Source organism: Syngnathus acus, chromosome 4, assembly GCF_901709675.1.
Source record: "Syngnathus acus chromosome 4, fSynAcu1.2, whole genome shotgun sequence".
NCBI lineage: Eukaryota > Metazoa > Chordata > Actinopteri > Syngnathiformes > Syngnathidae > Syngnathus > Syngnathus acus.
The window spans coordinates 2,497,728-2,513,727 of record NC_051090.1 but is presented as its reverse complement, the minus strand read 5'-3'; the positions used below and the strand labels follow the sequence as shown (position 1 = coordinate 2,513,727).

At 47.1% G+C, this 16,000-nt stretch overlaps 5 protein-coding genes across 10 annotated transcripts; 3 read left to right on the top strand and 2 right to left on the bottom strand.

The window, feature by feature from the left end:
* Positions 1-103: 103 nt before the first annotated feature.
* Positions 104-5,831, top strand: tbc1d23 (TBC1 domain family, member 23). 2 transcript variants are annotated; one of them, XM_037250024.1, is made up of 19 exons: positions 104-170; positions 832-943; positions 1,015-1,120; positions 1,211-1,415; positions 1,529-1,652; positions 1,730-1,854; positions 1,929-1,975; positions 2,099-2,202; positions 2,283-2,405; positions 2,483-2,575; positions 2,657-2,827; positions 2,900-2,942; positions 3,057-3,163; positions 3,255-3,388; positions 3,532-3,576; positions 4,146-4,234; positions 4,312-4,447; positions 4,520-4,714; positions 4,785-5,831. In XM_037250024.1, the coding sequence occupies exons 1-19, from the start codon at positions 133-135 to the stop codon at positions 4,867-4,869; spliced, it is 2,082 nt and encodes a 693-aa protein (XP_037105919.1). In that variant the 5' UTR covers positions 104-132; the 3' UTR covers positions 4,870-5,831. The 2 variants fall into 2 exon arrangements, with proteins under 2 accessions (XP_037105919.1, XP_037105920.1); XM_037250025.1 differs by lacking the exon at positions 3,532-3,576.
* Positions 5,832-6,117: 286 nt separating this feature from the next.
* nit2 (nitrilase family, member 2) lies at positions 6,118-8,037 on the top strand. Its single transcript, XM_037248693.1, has 10 exons — positions 6,118-6,234; positions 6,314-6,432; positions 6,496-6,616; positions 6,713-6,801; positions 6,878-6,971; positions 7,046-7,120; positions 7,190-7,268; positions 7,341-7,439; positions 7,541-7,596; positions 7,709-8,037. Exons 1-10 carry the CDS (start codon positions 6,207-6,209, stop codon positions 7,807-7,809), a joined length of 861 nt encoding a protein of 286 aa, XP_037104588.1. The 5' UTR covers positions 6,118-6,206; the 3' UTR covers positions 7,810-8,037.
* Positions 7,905-9,984, bottom strand: LOC119121278 (T-lymphocyte activation antigen CD80-like). Of its 3 annotated transcripts, none has more exons than XM_037248690.1 (5): positions 9,626-9,984; positions 9,226-9,501; positions 8,817-9,125; positions 8,520-8,693; positions 7,905-8,350 (listed from the first exon to the last, which is right to left on the bottom strand). In XM_037248690.1, the coding sequence occupies exons 1-5, from the start codon at positions 9,690-9,692 to the stop codon at positions 8,265-8,267; spliced, it is 912 nt and encodes a 303-aa protein (XP_037104585.1). In that variant the 5' UTR covers positions 9,693-9,984; the 3' UTR covers positions 7,905-8,264. The 3 variants fall into 3 exon arrangements, with proteins under 3 accessions (XP_037104585.1, XP_037104587.1, XP_037104586.1); XM_037248692.1 differs by having other exon boundaries at positions 8,841-9,125; XM_037248691.1 differs by having other exon boundaries at positions 7,905-8,338; positions 9,626-9,983.
* gtpbp6 (GTP binding protein 6 (putative)) lies at positions 9,016-13,452 on the top strand. 2 transcript variants are annotated; one of them, XM_037248673.1, is made up of 11 exons: positions 9,016-9,149; positions 11,263-11,430; positions 11,519-11,656; positions 11,738-11,808; positions 12,019-12,149; positions 12,244-12,314; positions 12,404-12,562; positions 12,630-12,838; positions 12,902-13,050; positions 13,115-13,267; positions 13,332-13,452. In XM_037248673.1, the coding sequence occupies exons 2-11, from the start codon at positions 11,301-11,303 to the stop codon at positions 13,450-13,452; spliced, it is 1,332 nt and encodes a 443-aa protein (XP_037104568.1). In that variant the 5' UTR covers positions 9,016-9,149; positions 11,263-11,300. The 2 variants fall into 2 exon arrangements, with proteins under 2 accessions (XP_037104568.1, XP_037104567.1); XM_037248672.1 differs by lacking the exon at positions 9,016-9,149 and adding an exon at positions 10,625-11,200.
* On the bottom strand, positions 13,056-16,000 carry si:dkey-66a8.7 (PI-PLC X domain-containing protein 1). 2 transcript variants are annotated; one of them, XM_037248684.1, is made up of 6 exons: positions 15,562-15,998; positions 15,094-15,230; positions 14,725-14,853; positions 14,493-14,648; positions 14,144-14,327; positions 13,056-13,963 (listed from the first exon to the last, which is right to left on the bottom strand). In XM_037248684.1, the coding sequence occupies exons 1-6, from the start codon at positions 15,704-15,706 to the stop codon at positions 13,698-13,700; spliced, it is 1,017 nt and encodes a 338-aa protein (XP_037104579.1). In that variant the 5' UTR covers positions 15,707-15,998; the 3' UTR covers positions 13,056-13,697. The 2 variants fall into 2 exon arrangements, with proteins under 2 accessions (XP_037104579.1, XP_037104580.1); XM_037248685.1 differs by lacking the exon at positions 14,725-14,853 and having other exon boundaries at positions 15,562-16,000.

Here is a 16,000-nt window from a genome sequence, read left to right as displayed (position 1 = left end):
CTTTCACTTTTTACAATAAATACAAATCAACGCAAAGCAAAAACAAAACACCGACACGTTAGCTCCGCCCCTCAGCCACCAACAAACTCTCGCGATACTTGTCGGCACTTGACGTGTCTCGTCAACACAATAATGGCGGATGCTGTGGAGGAAGCGCTCCGGGGCAGCTGGTGAGACAATCTTCTTTTTGTCCTTTTCGTAAAGCGACACTTATCAATTTCCTGCAGTCGGACGTTCTTTATCCGCGGCGGGTCTACCGAATTTGATGGACGATAAATTTGTGTTGTTAATCTGCTTTTGTATCGTTTATTCCGTGTGTTGTACTCTTCGGTTTTTAGCCAGCTATTTATCATTTATTAAAATTAGTCACCACGTTAGGAGTCACACTCACGTCGAACTTACTCGTGTATTTTTGAGGAGCTTTCGAACAAAAAAAAAGCCTATTTTGGATATCTTTCGCTTGGTCAGCATATCTAGTTCGCCGGTTAACTCGCTGAGAATGCTAACAATGAGCAAGTCCAATTGATAGCTGGGATTTGTTGCGCTCAAGCCCAACCAAAGCGGAACGCTCGATTCAACAATGGCCTCTGTTTCGTTTCCCTTGCTGCTTGACGTGCTTAAAGAAATCTGACACAATACCTCGCTTCTCTGCTTGACCGACTTGCATAGGGTCATAAAGGACAGATCAACATCATCATCCCATCGGAATGAATGGAATGTGATGTGTTAGGGAGCGGTGTATCGTTTCATATGTATTTTACTACCTGTTCCTAACACTCGCGATACATAAAATCTAATTGATAATTGAAAACTTTCGGTTTGTCCCATCAGGGACCAAGATTTAGCTGAGGCTCTGGACTCGGGTAGTTCCGACATGGAGATGGACAAAGGTGTCGTCCACCCTCAGGAGACTTCAGCTCAACAGAGAGCAAAGATGTGGAAGGTACAGTTGTCTGGAAATTAAGATTTAAATAGTGATAAGTTGAACATCAACAGCTTATTGTGTGTTGCTAGATTGCGCTGAACGTGTCCGGTAAAGGAGACTCTCTGGCCCAATGGGATGGCATCCTTGATTTACCAGAACAGACGCTCATTCATAGTCGCAGTCAGCAGCTGATTGGTGAGGAAATGCGGATCGCTGTTTGAACAAAATTTGGGGGGATTTGGTCACTCATGTTTTTTTTTTTCTTTTGTGGATTCCCACATTCAGAGCAGCTTCAAGTGTCGGAGGAGGAGCGCGGCGACATGGTGTCCGACGTGGAGGCGGTGGTCACCTTCTACTGCAAGTCGCGCAATATCAGCTTCACTTCTGACCTGAGCTGGCCGCATCTACTCAAACCGCTGCTGGGCCTTCGGCTGGCCCGCAGCGACCTCTACAATTGCTTCTACGCCATTATGAACAAGCACATACCCCGGTGGGTGTGCTGTCCTTTTAAACAATTATTTGTTTTCAATCGAAATGTTTTGTGTATAAAAGTTGCCTATTAAATCACATCATTTAAGGATGGTTTTTTTTCCCCCCATTCAGGGAGTGTGTGCCCAAAGGTCGCCCGTTCCACCTATACCGACTGCTTCTGCAGTACCACGAACCTGAACTCTGCTCCTTCTTGGATACCAAAAAGATCACGCCTGACTCCTACGCCATCCACTGGGTGTGTTGGAATTCCTCAAATTGATTCTTTCCGTCACTGCGCTGTTAATGTCCCCGAACTGTTTGTGTTCTCCACAGATGGGCAGCCTGTTCTCCAGCCACTGCCCGGCCGACGTCACCCAGGCTCTGTGGGACTGCTACCTCCAACAAGCGGACCCGTTCCTCATCTTCTTCCTTTTGCTCATCATCCTCGTCAATGCCAAGTAAAGTCTTACCGTTTTCCTGTGAGAGAGAATCGGACTTCTTACTTTTTTTTTTTTATATATCCAACCTGTAGAGAGTCCATCCTTGACAGAGAAGGAGACAACAAAGATGACATCATCAGTAAGTATGATCCTCAGTCTGCATGCTTGAGGTGTTCATTGACCCCCCCAAAAAAATTGTAATTGACTTTAGATGCCACAAGATGGCGGCAAATCACTTTTAATGAATAACATTGGCTAACAGAAATGCTGGAAGAATCTCCTTCTCTACTTGAAGCTGAGGACATCGAGGACTTATTTTCCTTGGCCCAGTACTACCAGAGCAAAACTCCTCTGTCGCTCAGGAAGGTTGGACTTCCATTTCCTGGCCATCATCTACCACATCCTAGTCTGATGTCGACCGCTGACGCCTTTCTCTCTCTTTCCAGATGAACCAAAACCTGTTCGGGAGCAGTCTGGTGGCTCTGAAGGAGGAGGACATCGACCTGAGTCAGGCGCTCTGCCTCCCAGTGTCTGTCCCAGAAATCCTGCTGGCCAACCAACATCAGCAGGTGACTGAGCTGCCGACCATTTTAAAATGCAAGTGAATAAAATCTAACGTACCGCCACCTCCCTCTTTTCTACTCAGGACGGGGTGCGCTTCTTTGTGGTGGACTGCCGGCCGGCTGAGCAGTACAATGCCGGTCATCTGTCCACTGCCTTCCATCTGGACTCAGACCTGGTGAGTTAGCGCCATCAGTGGTACTCAGAATCATCCTGGCGCCTCTCTTGTCAATTGCTCACTTTTTCTGTTTCGCCACAGATGCTCCAGAACCCGTCCGAGTTTGCTCTGTCGGTCAAGTCCCTCTTGGAGGCTCAGAAGCAGTCCTTGGAGTCGGGCTCGGTCGCCAGCGGAGAGCACCTGTGCTTCATGGGCAGCGGCAGAGAGGAGGAGGACATGTACATGAACATGGTGCTGGCACACTTCCTGCAGGTGAGAGACTCGAATAGGGTGGGCTAAAACGCACGGGCTCATTTTATGCTGACTAAGAGCTTTGTCTTGCAGAAAAATAAGGAATATGTCAGCATTGCTAAGGGGGGCTTCATGGGTGAGTATAGTTATTTTTTAAAAGCCTTTCAGGTTGCCTCAATAAATAAATTAGGAAGGGATAACCAAGCACAATTTAAGTGACAGATAATTTAGTGTTTGTGTTTGTTCTCAGCTCTCCAGCAGCACCTGGTGGACATGAACGTGGAGGGCTTGGACTCGTCGTACATCCACTGGATCGTCAGCACGTCGGGATCTCACAGCAGCCTCAGCTCGGCAGACGTACGGCAGAAAAGTCTTTTTTATTTTTGCTTCCTGGTTGACATTTGAGTTGGAAGTGAGCAAGTTTCTTGTTCTTTTGCATGGCCACCAGGGGGAGTCTCTGAGTGACGGCAAAGGTGTCAAGTCTTTGGTCAACAAAATGACTTTTGCCCTCAAGTCCAAGTCGGTGAATGTGAAAGAGAAGATGATCAGCTTCATTGAAAACACGTCCACCCCTGTGGACAGGTGAGCAATTCCTTTATGTGCCCGTGTTGCCAGTGGAAATGAAAATATTTGTCCGATTGTGGACTTGAGCTTTGTCAGTGTTGCTCACCCCAAGCCCCAAAACAAATTATATTCACCGTACCTTGTACCTTATTTCATGCTAGAATATCTTTCAATCTGCCCTGGCCAGAGAAGGTGATTCCTGATAGGTAAGCGCTCGCTATTGAGCTCTCAGCATGCCAGCGACTGGCTCTGAAGAACACATTCACGCATGCCACTCTGTATTAGCATTCATGGCTCCCTCTTAACCCCCAAACAAACACACACATGCTAGTCGTCATGCTTTCACTAACATTTTTTTTGTAGGCGTTGGTTGATTCATCCTCACTTCAGCTTTCATCGTCTTTTTTTTTATTCCGTATGTCACGCAGAAGAGACTCACTGCCTAATCTTTATTGTCTACTCAAAAGCTATGCTGATCTCAAAACCAATGTGATGCAACATCGCCATCTGTTGGGGTGCGTTGGTCATTACAGTGGTTTACAAACTTGAATTTCTCAGTTATGCTGGGCAAGACCCTCTTTAAAAGCAAATTCATTGTCTTTATATTATATGTTTTATTCCTAGCAATTCTTGTCACGCTTTTCCTTTTTTCTGCAGCTTGGAGGTCTTCATCTGCCATCGCCATTTGTGTCAAATAGACGAATTGGGCTTTTTCCACAGTCGTGTTGCAGTCTCGGCATTTCCCCCCCCCCACTAAAGCGTTTCCTCTCTTCAGACACGTGAGCAGCAGCGACCGCGTGGGCAAACCTTACCGCGGAGTGAAGCCCGTTTTCAGTATTGGTGACGAAGAGGAGTACGACACAGGTGAATGCTTCATCATCTTCTTTCATCATCAGATGTGAGGAGCGTTTTTATCGACGTGTCCCCCTTGCGTCCTTTAGATGAGATCGACAGTTCGTCCATGTCGGACGACGACCGGAAGGAGATTATCAACGTTCAGACGTGGATCAACAAGCCCGACGTCAAGCATCACATCCCGTGCAACGAGGTGAAGGAGACCGGTCACATGTTCCCCAGGTGAGTCAAAACTTTATTTCTTTAAATTCTCTTTTATTGTGTTCTTACGTTGTGTTTTGCGCTCAACTGCAGCCACTTGCTGGTCACAGCCACGCACATGTACTGCCTTCGCGAGATCGCCACCAGGAAGGGCTTCGCTTACATCCAGTCCAGACAAGCGCTGAGCTCCGTGGTGAAGATCACGTCCAAGAAGAAGCACCCGGAGCTCATCACTTTCAAGTTTGGCACCAACAACTCCACCGGAGTGGAGATTTCCGCAGTGGAACGGTGACTTTTTGCTCAATCACTTGGTGTGCTTGTATGAGTCGCTAATCTGCGTGTGTTTGCCTCCGCTTAGATATCTTATCCCCAACGCCGGAGACGCCACCAAGGTGATCAAGCAGCAGATCATGAAGGTCCTCGACGCGCTGGAGACTTCGTAAAATGACAGACGATGACCACGACAACGGCGGCGTCTGGTGCCCGCTTGCCCCTAACAAAAACTGTTGGAAGTACCTCGGGTCCCCGACGCGGTGCGGCGTTGGCCCTCGGATGCCACGCCGCTCCACTGCACAACTGCGGGAGCCCAGAGCGTATCATGCTGCCCTCTTTACACTAACTTATGAAATATATATATATATATATATTGGTTATACTGTATTATTTGTTCATTCTAAAGCAGTGCTATTCCACTTTGGAAGCTTTCCTCTGGCCTTAAGGTAGCGTTACTATCCAAGCGGTTGTTCAATGATTATGTGACACACTTTGTTAAATGTTTAACAGTGTTTTCGCTGTCTTATTTCCACACCGGTTAATTTAGGCGGACAAGTACTGAATGTACAGGACTAGTAGCAGCAATGTTACAGTCGAGGCGAGGTTCTTTGATTTTTTTCCAGCAGTCAGCCTTAAGTAGAAACCCAATGTGAGGTTCATTATAAATATGTACATATGATGTACTGCTGTTATGTGAAGCATCTCCAAAGTTAAGAGTATGCAGCAAGGCTTTAAATTCATCTCGCGTGTGATGTAGCAACTGAGCATCAACATTTGTTTCATTACAGAATTATTTGCAGTTTACTTTTGCGCTTTAAAGAAAACATTACTGATTATACATACTGATTAGAATATGGTCGACACAAACTTGAATACAAAACTTTCAACGAATGACTTTTTTCACTCTGATCGTTACGCCAATGCATCGTGCTGTAAATATTACACTTGCAAGTATATGAACAAGAATTAAACTATTGGTCCTAGTCTTAATACCACTGGTTAACATCACTAACAAAAGAATGGCACCACTCGGCTGGCAATGCAAAAAAAAAAGGTTGAATTTGCACCTTACTGTACTGCTATTATTTTGTAAACATTTCCCATTTTAATAAACAAAACGATATCACTGCTGTATAATCGTTGTTTTTGATTAACTAATGGAAATTCCACAAAATCCTAATAAATCCAAGTTTCGCACAGAAACGCGATTGGCGGACAGATTTCCGCCCCTGAAAACGTCACTTCCTTTTACATTTCAGAGTAAAGTCTTATGGCATTGCGTATACACCTAGGTCGCCAAAGTACGATGAATAACTATGAATGTTGAATTGTGTTACATATAATCAAGAAAGTCTAAGGCTATCAATACTGTCATCAGTCTTCACTTGAAGAAATAAACTTAATCATTTACTTTTACTTTGAAGAGCAGTTGACGGCTAGCCTTAATGTAGTTAGCATATAAACATACACCACGCACGAACACTAGTTACAAGTAGCCGTAGTATTCATGTCTACAATAGCGAAGGCAATGTCCAGTAAGTGTGTCTTTTTTATCGACTGAGAGCCTCACTAAAACACAAACATATAATGGCGTCTTGTTGTCGCTGCTCGCAGAGTTCCGGCTTGCCGTCATCCAGCTGCAGGTGGGAAGCGTCAAGGCGGACAACCTGAGCCGGGCTCGGAGACTCATTGACGAGGCGGCGGGACAAGGCAGCAAAGTGGTGCTGCTTCCGGTGAGAAGACACAGTACCATTTTTTTTTTTTAAATTAAATTTGACTAAATTAAAAACTTGCAGGAATGCTTCAATTCGCCTTATGGGAGCGGTTTCTTTCCCACCTACGCTGAGAAGATCCCAGGAGAGTCCACGCAGCTTCTTTCCCAGGCAGCCAAGGACAACAAGGTCTACCTGGTAGGAGGTGAGAACCTGCTGCCTAACCCAATTTATTACAAATCTTTCACACCAATTCTCACGTATAACACCATGACTTTTATTTCCATTCTCATTGCACTAGGTTCCATCCCCGAGGAGGATGCAGGGAAGTTGTACAACAGCTGTCTGGTGTTTGGACCTGATGGACAGCTCCTTGTCAAACACAGGAAGGTACACCACCAAGAAGTTTGATTCCCACACACAGAGACACATGACACACACAAACTGTTGCTTTTTCCTCTTCAAGATCCACCTGTTCGACATCGACATTCCAGGCAAGATCTGCTTCCAGGAGTCGGAAACGCTCAGCCCAGGCAACACCTTGTCCATGTTTGAAACACGTGAGTGCCGTCGACTTGCTCTTATTTATTTTCTTTTGTCTTGACAATATTCCAAATGTCCTATTTACTCACAGCCTTCTGCAAAGTGGGCGTGGGGATTTGTTATGACTTGAGGTTTGCCGAGTTGGCGCAGCTCTACAGCAGGAAGGGTGAGTGTGTCACCAACGTTGATGTTTGTTATAAGGCTTTTTGACAGGTTCTTCTTCTCTGCTGGTCAGGGTGTCAGCTGTTGCTCTACCCAGGAGCCTTCAACATGACCACGGGTCCGGCCCACTGGGAGCTCCTGCAGAGGGGCAGGTGAGGTTTTCCGATGTACAGCGCTACTGCGATCCACGAGCGCAATGGTGTGAAAATATCTGTGATTCACAGAGCTGTGGACAACCAAGTGTACGTGGCCACGGCTTCACCCGCCAGGGACGAGAGCGCCTCCTACGTGGCCTGGGGTCACAGCACTGTGGTGAACCCCTGGTGAGACGCAGCACTTGACTTGAAACGCTTAAAGGTTGTTTGAATGGGAGAGAATACAAGAATGAGCCACATGCTGCTTCACCAAGATGTCTCATTTCAAGGGGGGAGGTTATCTCGAAAGCCGGCGCGGAGGAGACGGTGATCTACGCCGATATCGGTGAGTGTCAAGTGCACAGAAGCACTGGGCTAAGTTTTACAGCCTGAATTTGAATATTTGTTTTATGAAATTGTCTAAATTTGTGTTTCATTCGGCGACGCGCTGATTTCAGACCTTCAGTACCTGGCTGAAGTGCGGCAACAGATCCCCATCACCAGCAAGCGCCGCCACGACGTCTACGCCGTCACCTCTCCGCAGGGAGAGGCCAGATGACAAGATGGTGAACGTTTTTCACTTGTGATTGTTTGACGTTAAGAGGTGCGTCTTTTGACTTGAGATGAATGAAGAATGATTTTATAAACACATTGTGAAAAAAATGAATTTATTGGAAAAAAACTGAGAGCTCCAAAGCTAAAGTGCCAAGAATTCATTAAAACATTCGAGCAGTGATGAACAAATCGTCACATCTCCTTTTTCATGGTGAATCCTCCATTAAAAAAATTACACCTTATTTATGGTTTAGGCAAATTCCTTTCTTCCGTTTCCTTTTCAATCTTCTCCGTGAGTCCTTGAGAGCTTTTTGTACATATTGTTTTTGACATGTCAATTTCTTTTTCTAACTTTCCAGGAAGGTGCTTCCGAGTATGAAATGTCTGTTTCAAATTAAAATAGCCAACTTGCGGTTCAATATCGATCACGTGCAGAAGGAACATTTCAAAGTTGGACGATTAGACGTTGGACTCCCACGAATGCAACGTGACCACTTCCGTTTCCTCGGATTGCTGACGTCTCCTGTGGTAACCTGCAGATGGCGGTGCCGTTATTTGACAGTAGAGAATGCAAAAATCTGACTGCATTATTTTAATAGTTGCTATCCAAATCCTTAATCATTTTGAAAAATGTTCTAAGTTCCAATTTTGACGAAATGCACATGTGAGAGTTTCACCCGGGACCAAACTATTTCAGTGCCCGCCTATATTTACCTCTGTCCCTTCTGCTCCGGTGTTGTATCTTCTTCCTCTTGCTCACCCGGTCCAGGTGGATTTGGTAGCCCAAGCCCACGGCCACCATGATACCCACCACAACGCACAGAGCCGTGCTGAATACCCACAGGGCGTCTTTGGCCCGGGTCACCACGGGGCCATGCCACACCGCATCTAAGCAGAGACAAGGAAGAAGCCATCGGGACCCACATATAAACGTGCATAGATCAGGGCCACCATATTGGCCATCAGACCATGCCGACCCCCTTTCCAGTGACATCACAATCCTCCCCTTACCCCCTGCAGTGACATCCCACATACGTGTGGTGGAGGTTAGGGTCTGGTTGAGTAGCGTGTTGTGAACCACGCAGGACACGTTGTTGTCCGTCACGTTGACGGACAAGTAGCTGGTGACGTGGTAGAGGCGAGAGTCTTCCCGCAGCTCCACCTGGGTCTGTACCGAGCCCTCTGGGATTTCCTGGGCCCCGTCGTCAATCAGCCAGTCCACAACCGGCTTGGGGAAACCGCCGCCCGAATCGCACTGGAAGACACTGGGGACATTTTCCACCGCCGCCTCCCACCGCAGCTCGGGAGCGCTAAATGGAGCTGACGCACAGAAATAACACGGAGGTAAGACTCGGGTCTCTATTTTCGAAATTTAAAGGAAATGTATTTTTAATAAATAAATAAAATAAAACAAACTTACCAGCGACCTTGACACAGAGCGAGCAGGCCTCCAGGCTGCGGTTTTCCCGAGCGCTAATAATGACACTATAGGATGCATTGTCTTCCTGTGGGTCCACGGTGGGCAGGCTTAGTGTGAAATTGCCGGTGAGAGCGTCGTCGTTGTCATCGTCGTCTCCAACCACCTTATTCTCATTCCTCCTCCACTCAACAGAGACATTGGCCAAGGTGAGGGCTTCCGGGTAAAAGCAGGAAAGCCGCAGCGGCTGGCCCACAATGCCCAGCACGCACTCCACGTCTGGGGAGAGCATTTCCACAATTTTCATGTTGTTTGTAAAGAGACCAGTTTGTTAGCCTTTTCCTTGTATTGCACACGAAGTAAAACTCACCGTGACGTCATTAAATGTGGATTTAAATCTTACCCCAAGCGTTGCAGCAGGTGAAGAAGAAGCTGAGCAGTAGTCCTGTGCTCCACAGTGGCCCGCGCATCGCCTCTCTGCCCCCTAACACTGATTTCCCCTTTTTTTATGAAAACTCTTGACGCTGAAGTTGTCTAACTCCGCATCAATTGTTCACCCCAAAGGAATGTCAGCGTCATGTTGCGTCTTGTCGCGCCGTAAAAGTTTTTGTCGCTCCTCTTTACACTCACGGCGTGAAAAGTGTGGGAAGAAGCGAAAGGAAGATGAGACATGAAGGATTCGCTTTCAAGACTGCTGAATTTGTATCAGGAGGGGCCATTGATGTGTTCGGTCCAACCTGTTTGGTTTCTCTCACCTTTTGAGCACACGCCCACTAAACCCTGGAGGCGGCCGGGAGAGGGGATTTCAATGACATGAATCACCTCTGACGCCCATATTTCACCTATCAATTCCGTACTAATATTTCTAATTTGACATTGGTAAAGGTTAAATATTACATGCATTATTTATGTATTAGAAAGACCGATAACAAATGCTCATCTAACTGTTCTTGAGACGAAGCATATCCCATGAAAGAGTGAAATTGAATCGAATTTTAAAGCCTAATGACGCCATGATCCTTTAGAGGGCAATTGCCCCCCAAAAACGAGAAATAATTTTTGTTTTAAGCAATAAACAATAACTAGTTTTTAAAATTGTAGAGAGGACGTGGCATAGCGAAAAGCACCGTGACAACACCATAAACAATATTAACTTTGAAGTGTTGTGGTCTCCTTAATTTACTATTGTGTATTTTGTAAACAAGAAACTGAAACTCATTATTGACATTGACGTACCGAAACAATTTAGCGACCGGAAGTGACGTTTACAGCATAAATAATACAAAAAACGTATAACACTATTCAAAATGTCGTATTGTTTGTTTCATTGACTAAATAGTGTATATTGCTCCTTCTATGAGTAAACTTTGTTTTTGCTCGCTCGTTATCTGTACAAAAGTAGTTAAAAGGTTTATTGAAAAAATACAGGAAGTGACGCAAAAACACAATATGGCAGCGATGGTGATAAACTTGTTTTTCCGCATTTCATTTTGCAGGCATTATCGCTGCAGATATAGGAAGAAAACATCACCCAAACGCAAATTACTTGATAACTAAATCACTTTAGCTGCATTAAACTAATTACTTCGTAGTTAGTAACTCTGAATATATCGTAGTATTTAATCCATGGTAACTGTTGCCTGCAAGCATAATTAGGGTTGCATTTGTACTGTTTGGGTTACGCAGTAGTATGTTGCGAGTATTTATGTAGTATGAGGAAACGGTGAATTACAATGTTAGTTTACATGACGTGATTGAGAGACCGCAAATAACATGGCAATCGTGAGGAGGATCCACGCGTGGTCGTCTTTCTTGCACCGAGTCCGTGCACGCAACAGCCGGGCAGTAGCATCAGTGCCCCCAGCGTGGACGAGCTGTCTTCCATTGCACGGAGATGCCCCCACGCCGCAGTGCAGCAGAGCGTTTGGCCTCTCTCGCTCCATCCTGAGGCGCTCGGACGACTTCACTGAAGGCACAGGTGCTTGGGAAATAAAGTACAACCACCTTGAAAAGCAACTAAAGTACAACTACTACGTGCAGGTTTCACAGAGCAGGAAGATGATGAGGATGAAGACTCGATGGAGGAGGAGGCGGACGAGCTGTTTCGGGAGTTGCAGCCTGCCACGACCCTTACAGGTGGCCCGCATCGGATCTTTGTGGTCCACCCTGATGTGAAGTGGGGAAGCAGGAAGCAACACCTGACCACAGGTAAATCGTAGTCAACCAGGCGGATATTGTGGTCAGGCCAATTGAATCACTCTCGATCGGTCACATGACTCCCCCCCCCCCCCTGCAGCCGAGCTGATGATGGCGGAGGCGGTGGCGCTGGTCAACACGCTGGACAAGTGGTCCGTGGTGGATCGCCTCATCCTGTCCACCAAGACCCCAGAGAAGAGGAAGATCTTCGGCAAAGGAAACTTCCAGATGCTCACGGGTACTTCATGTTCACACCGTCACTTTAGCATCATAGGTCGAACAGGTTGTCAATCATCACGTGTTTCTCTTCCCTACGCAGAGAGAATCAGACGGACAGCGGGCATCACTGCCGTTTTTGTCAACGTGGAGCGCCTGTCGCCATCGTCAGAGGTGATGTCACTCTAGTTGTGCAGAAATTTTAACACTTGGAATTTCAGATTGACGTGACGATACATTATCATATCTGAGCTTTTAATTGGCCCACAAATTAGGTAGGGATGACTAATTGGTTTCTTCTTTTTATAGTAGTGTGCCTGTGTTCACAAAAAACGTTTAGCGCCTATATGCCAAATCACTGTAAATCTGCTTGTTGTCCTCTAGAGGGAGCTAGAGGATGCGTGGGGGGTGAAGGTGTTGGACCGATACTCACTGGTGCTTCATATCTTCCGCTGTAACGCCAAAACCAAAGAGGCTAAGCTACAAATCTCGCTGGCCGAAATCCCTCTGCTAAGGTACCACACAAAAGTCTATGCTACAATTATGTAAACAAAAATAAACATTACAATAATAATGGTGTTTAATGTCAACTTTTTTTCCCCCTGGCAGGTCACGTTTGAAAAATGAATTTGTCAACATGGACCAGCAGGGCGGAGGCAACCGGTACATCGGAGGATCGGGTAACCAACATTGCAAACTGACCACCGCCACGGGAGTTTTTTTTTAATTTTAAGCAACCTGGCCATTTTGATGTTGGTGGTCTATGCAGGCGAGACGCAACTGGAGGTCCAGCAAAGGGTGTTGAGGGAGCGTGAGATGAAGATTCGCACGGCGCTGGAAAAGCTGAGCAGGAAGCGGCAACTGCTTCGAACCCGTCGGAAGCACAAAGAGTTCCCCGTCGTCTCTGTGCTGGGATACACCAACTGTGGTGAGACAAGTCACTTCAATTGATGGCCGCATTTTCAGCAAATTCAAATTTCCGCAAATGTCCGCAGGCAAAACAACGCTGATCAAAGCGCTGACGGGCGACGCGGGGCTGCATCCGCAAGATCGGCTTTTCGCCACGCTGGACGTGACTGTGCACGCGGGCCTGCTGCCCAGCCGGGTCACCGTCCTCTACGTGGACACCATCGGTTTCCTTTCGCAGCTGCCGCACCAGCTCATCGACTCGTTCGCCGCCACGCTAGAAGACATCAAGCACTCGGTATGCAACCCTAAAAAGTGATTTTATGAATGTTGGTCCACATTTGTCTCGTGCGTGCGTCAGGACGTGTTAGTTCACGTACGGGACGTGAGCCATCCGGAGAACGTCAACCAGAAGGCCAACGTATTGAACGTCTTGAGGAACCTCCGAGTGCCAGACGCACTCATGAGCTCCATGATCGAAGTCCATAACAAGATTGACCTCATCGACAAGTAAGTCACTCTTTCTTTGGCTTTTATTTGGCACACATCAATAAACAAACGTTCTGATTTCCAGTTATGAATGGACGGAAACCGACGCCCTGGCCATCTCGGCCCTGGAAGGGCGTGGTCTGGAGGTTCTGAAGTTAACAGTGGAAGAGCGCGTGGTGGCCGCGACGGGCAAACGTCTCGTCAGCCTGAAAGTGGACCTCAGTACACCGCAGCTCAGGTGAGGTGACCACGTTCAGGCCAGACGCCACAAGCTGTGTCATAATTACCTTTGTGCTCCTCAGTTGGCTGTACAGGGAGGCCGCCGTGCAGGACGTCAGCGTGGACGCCGACGAGGGCTCGGCCGTCGTTCAGGTGGTCATCGGTAACGCCGCGTACGGGCGCTACAGGAAGATGTTTGGCTAGCGACCAACTACATGACTCATTGTAAAAAACAATTTCCTCCTTAGGCGGCAGAATGTAATGAATCCGGTTGTTGCGTAACTCTTGATACATCAACAGACAGTACGCTCAGTTGTTCCTACTATTGTGACCACCACGACAAGCTAACTATTGCATTTGCATTTCACAGTACGATTTACCACACAGTAATAAAAAAGTGTTCAACGAACAGACTTGATTGGCTGGTGCAAATGTCCACGAGGATTCTGTTAGCATCCGTTTTCAGTGTGCTGCTTTTTATCCGTCAGTAGTTTCCTGTTGAGTTCCACAACGAGGGGGCAGAGGGGGAGCAGGCCCACGAAGTCCCCGGCGATGATATTGAGGCTGTGGGGGTCCGAGCCGGGGGTCTGCTGCTTCACCCACTCGCTTAGGCTCTTCCACTGAGCCAAGGTCATCGTGCGTAAAGACTCCTTGGGGTTGGTGAGGATGTAATTCCTGTAAGCAGTCAGGTTTAAGCCCGCCACGAAGAAACCCTCTGCGGGGACAAACAGATGCAGTCGAATATTCAGAAAGGCGACCCCCAGTGGACAAAAATAATACCTGCACCTCAAATGTTTGATCAACAACATACGGGTAGAATCATTCTAAAAATGCTTGAGCGCCTTGCAGGTCTTGCTACCCGATGTCATGGTGAGGAGATGTCAAGTGGACTCACGAGGCCTTCCGAGCTGCTTGTTCCACTCCAGGAAGTTGATGGCGCTGCAGGCCGTGCGCTCATTGGCCCACCAGTAGGGAATGCCAGGGAGCAGGTCAGCGTGTCGGGAGGCTACGTCGGCGTCGTACGAGAGCAGAACCTGACGACCCGACGCCCACAGAGACCTCAGGGACCAGTCGGCTTCCTGAGCGGCAAAAGACAAACGTGATTCTCGAGTTAGAGCAAGGGACGTCTCATCGTGGAAAGTATACGCTCAAAAAACTCAATGAAAAGAAGCATCTTGTAGTCCAAAGCATCACGTCGAAGATCTAGCAATGGAAAGAAACAGCTCCAAAGCATACCACATCACCTGGCGCAAACAGAGTTTAGTGCCAAAGATCTTCTTGATGTTGCATATGAAGAAGTGATGGAGTGCATTGCTGAGCCCCTCAAAGTGTCTGCAGGCCAGGATGACCACCTCCTTGGGATGACTCTCCAGCCAGGAAGCCACGGACCACAGAGTGTCCTGATTGGTCAATAGTAAGCGTGCGTTTGAGCTCATTCGTCAGGGCGAAACTCAGCGAGCGTCGGGTGTCACTCACCAGGACGGTGACGTGTGTGTATAAAATGTGTGTAAAGTACAACTCCGACGACGGGTCGTTGGGTTTGTGGGCCACGCGCAGGTCAAAATACCGAATGCCCATTGACAGCTGATCTTCGATGCAGCGTTCCTGAGTGCACAGCATTTCAAAATATGGCTTTCTTTGGGGATGTTGTTATATACATGGGAAAAAATTACAATATTGCGCAATTTCAAATGTAATTGAACTGAATTGCTCACATTTTACTTTTTGCATAGCACACATTTTTATTTCCCTAGTAAAAATTCCTCCTTGATGACATAAGATGAAGTGACAAAAACTCGTCAGACTTGTGTTCATATCTGTATTTGTGATCTCCAGAGGTGGTACCTGCGTGGTGGCCCATTTGAAAACGGTGGGCCTGGTGAGGCAGCAGCAAAGTCCATCAAGCACCTTGAACAGGTCTGACTCAGACCTCACCAGGGGGGAGGAGATGTCCAGGCAGTAGCTCATTGCGTCGTGACTACCTGGAAGACACGTGCACAAACACATGCTGAACAACCAGAACAGGTTCTTGCACTTACAATGAGGTACTGTTGAAGGAATTTTTAGTAAAAGCCCGTGTGTGCGCACATAAATTAATTAGATCCAAATGGGAAGTAATATTGCATAATTGTATGAATAACTGTAGTATTACAGCATGTGAAGCGTTGTGCCTAATGTTTTGGGTTATTACTCCAAAATATTTTAAACTCATGCGTTTTAAGTTATACTGACGTTATTTCAGGACAATACATGACTCAACGTCCTAGTTGTTGTCATTGATGAAGCAGAGATTTGTAATTAAAGACACAGTACCCGGTATTGCCAAGTGGGTCAACGGGACGTCCAACAGCTCCTTCGGCAAATTGGACATCCAGTCTTCGCACCAGTGATCCATGTCGGGGGTCTCCTCAACGTCGCTGGACATGGACCGTGTCGGTGAGGACAGCCTCCCCCACATTCCACGCTGGAAGAATCGATCGCTTTCGATTATCTCATCCTGTGCCTTTAAGAATCAGGGTCAGAGGGTAAACAGGAAGTGGTAGTGGACAGTTGGATCATCCAGGTAAAATAAAGCGAAGTAGGTCCGCGCTTTTAGTCAGTCTGCTTGGCGTTAATGGTTGGAAACTGGTCGAGTCACCATGACATCATTCTCCTCACGAAATAAGCATTCTCGTTCCGGGTTCGTGTTTGACAGGCCAGTCCGGTGTTTGATGCGGCTGGCGGGTTTACTTCCTGGCCGGGCTACGCATGC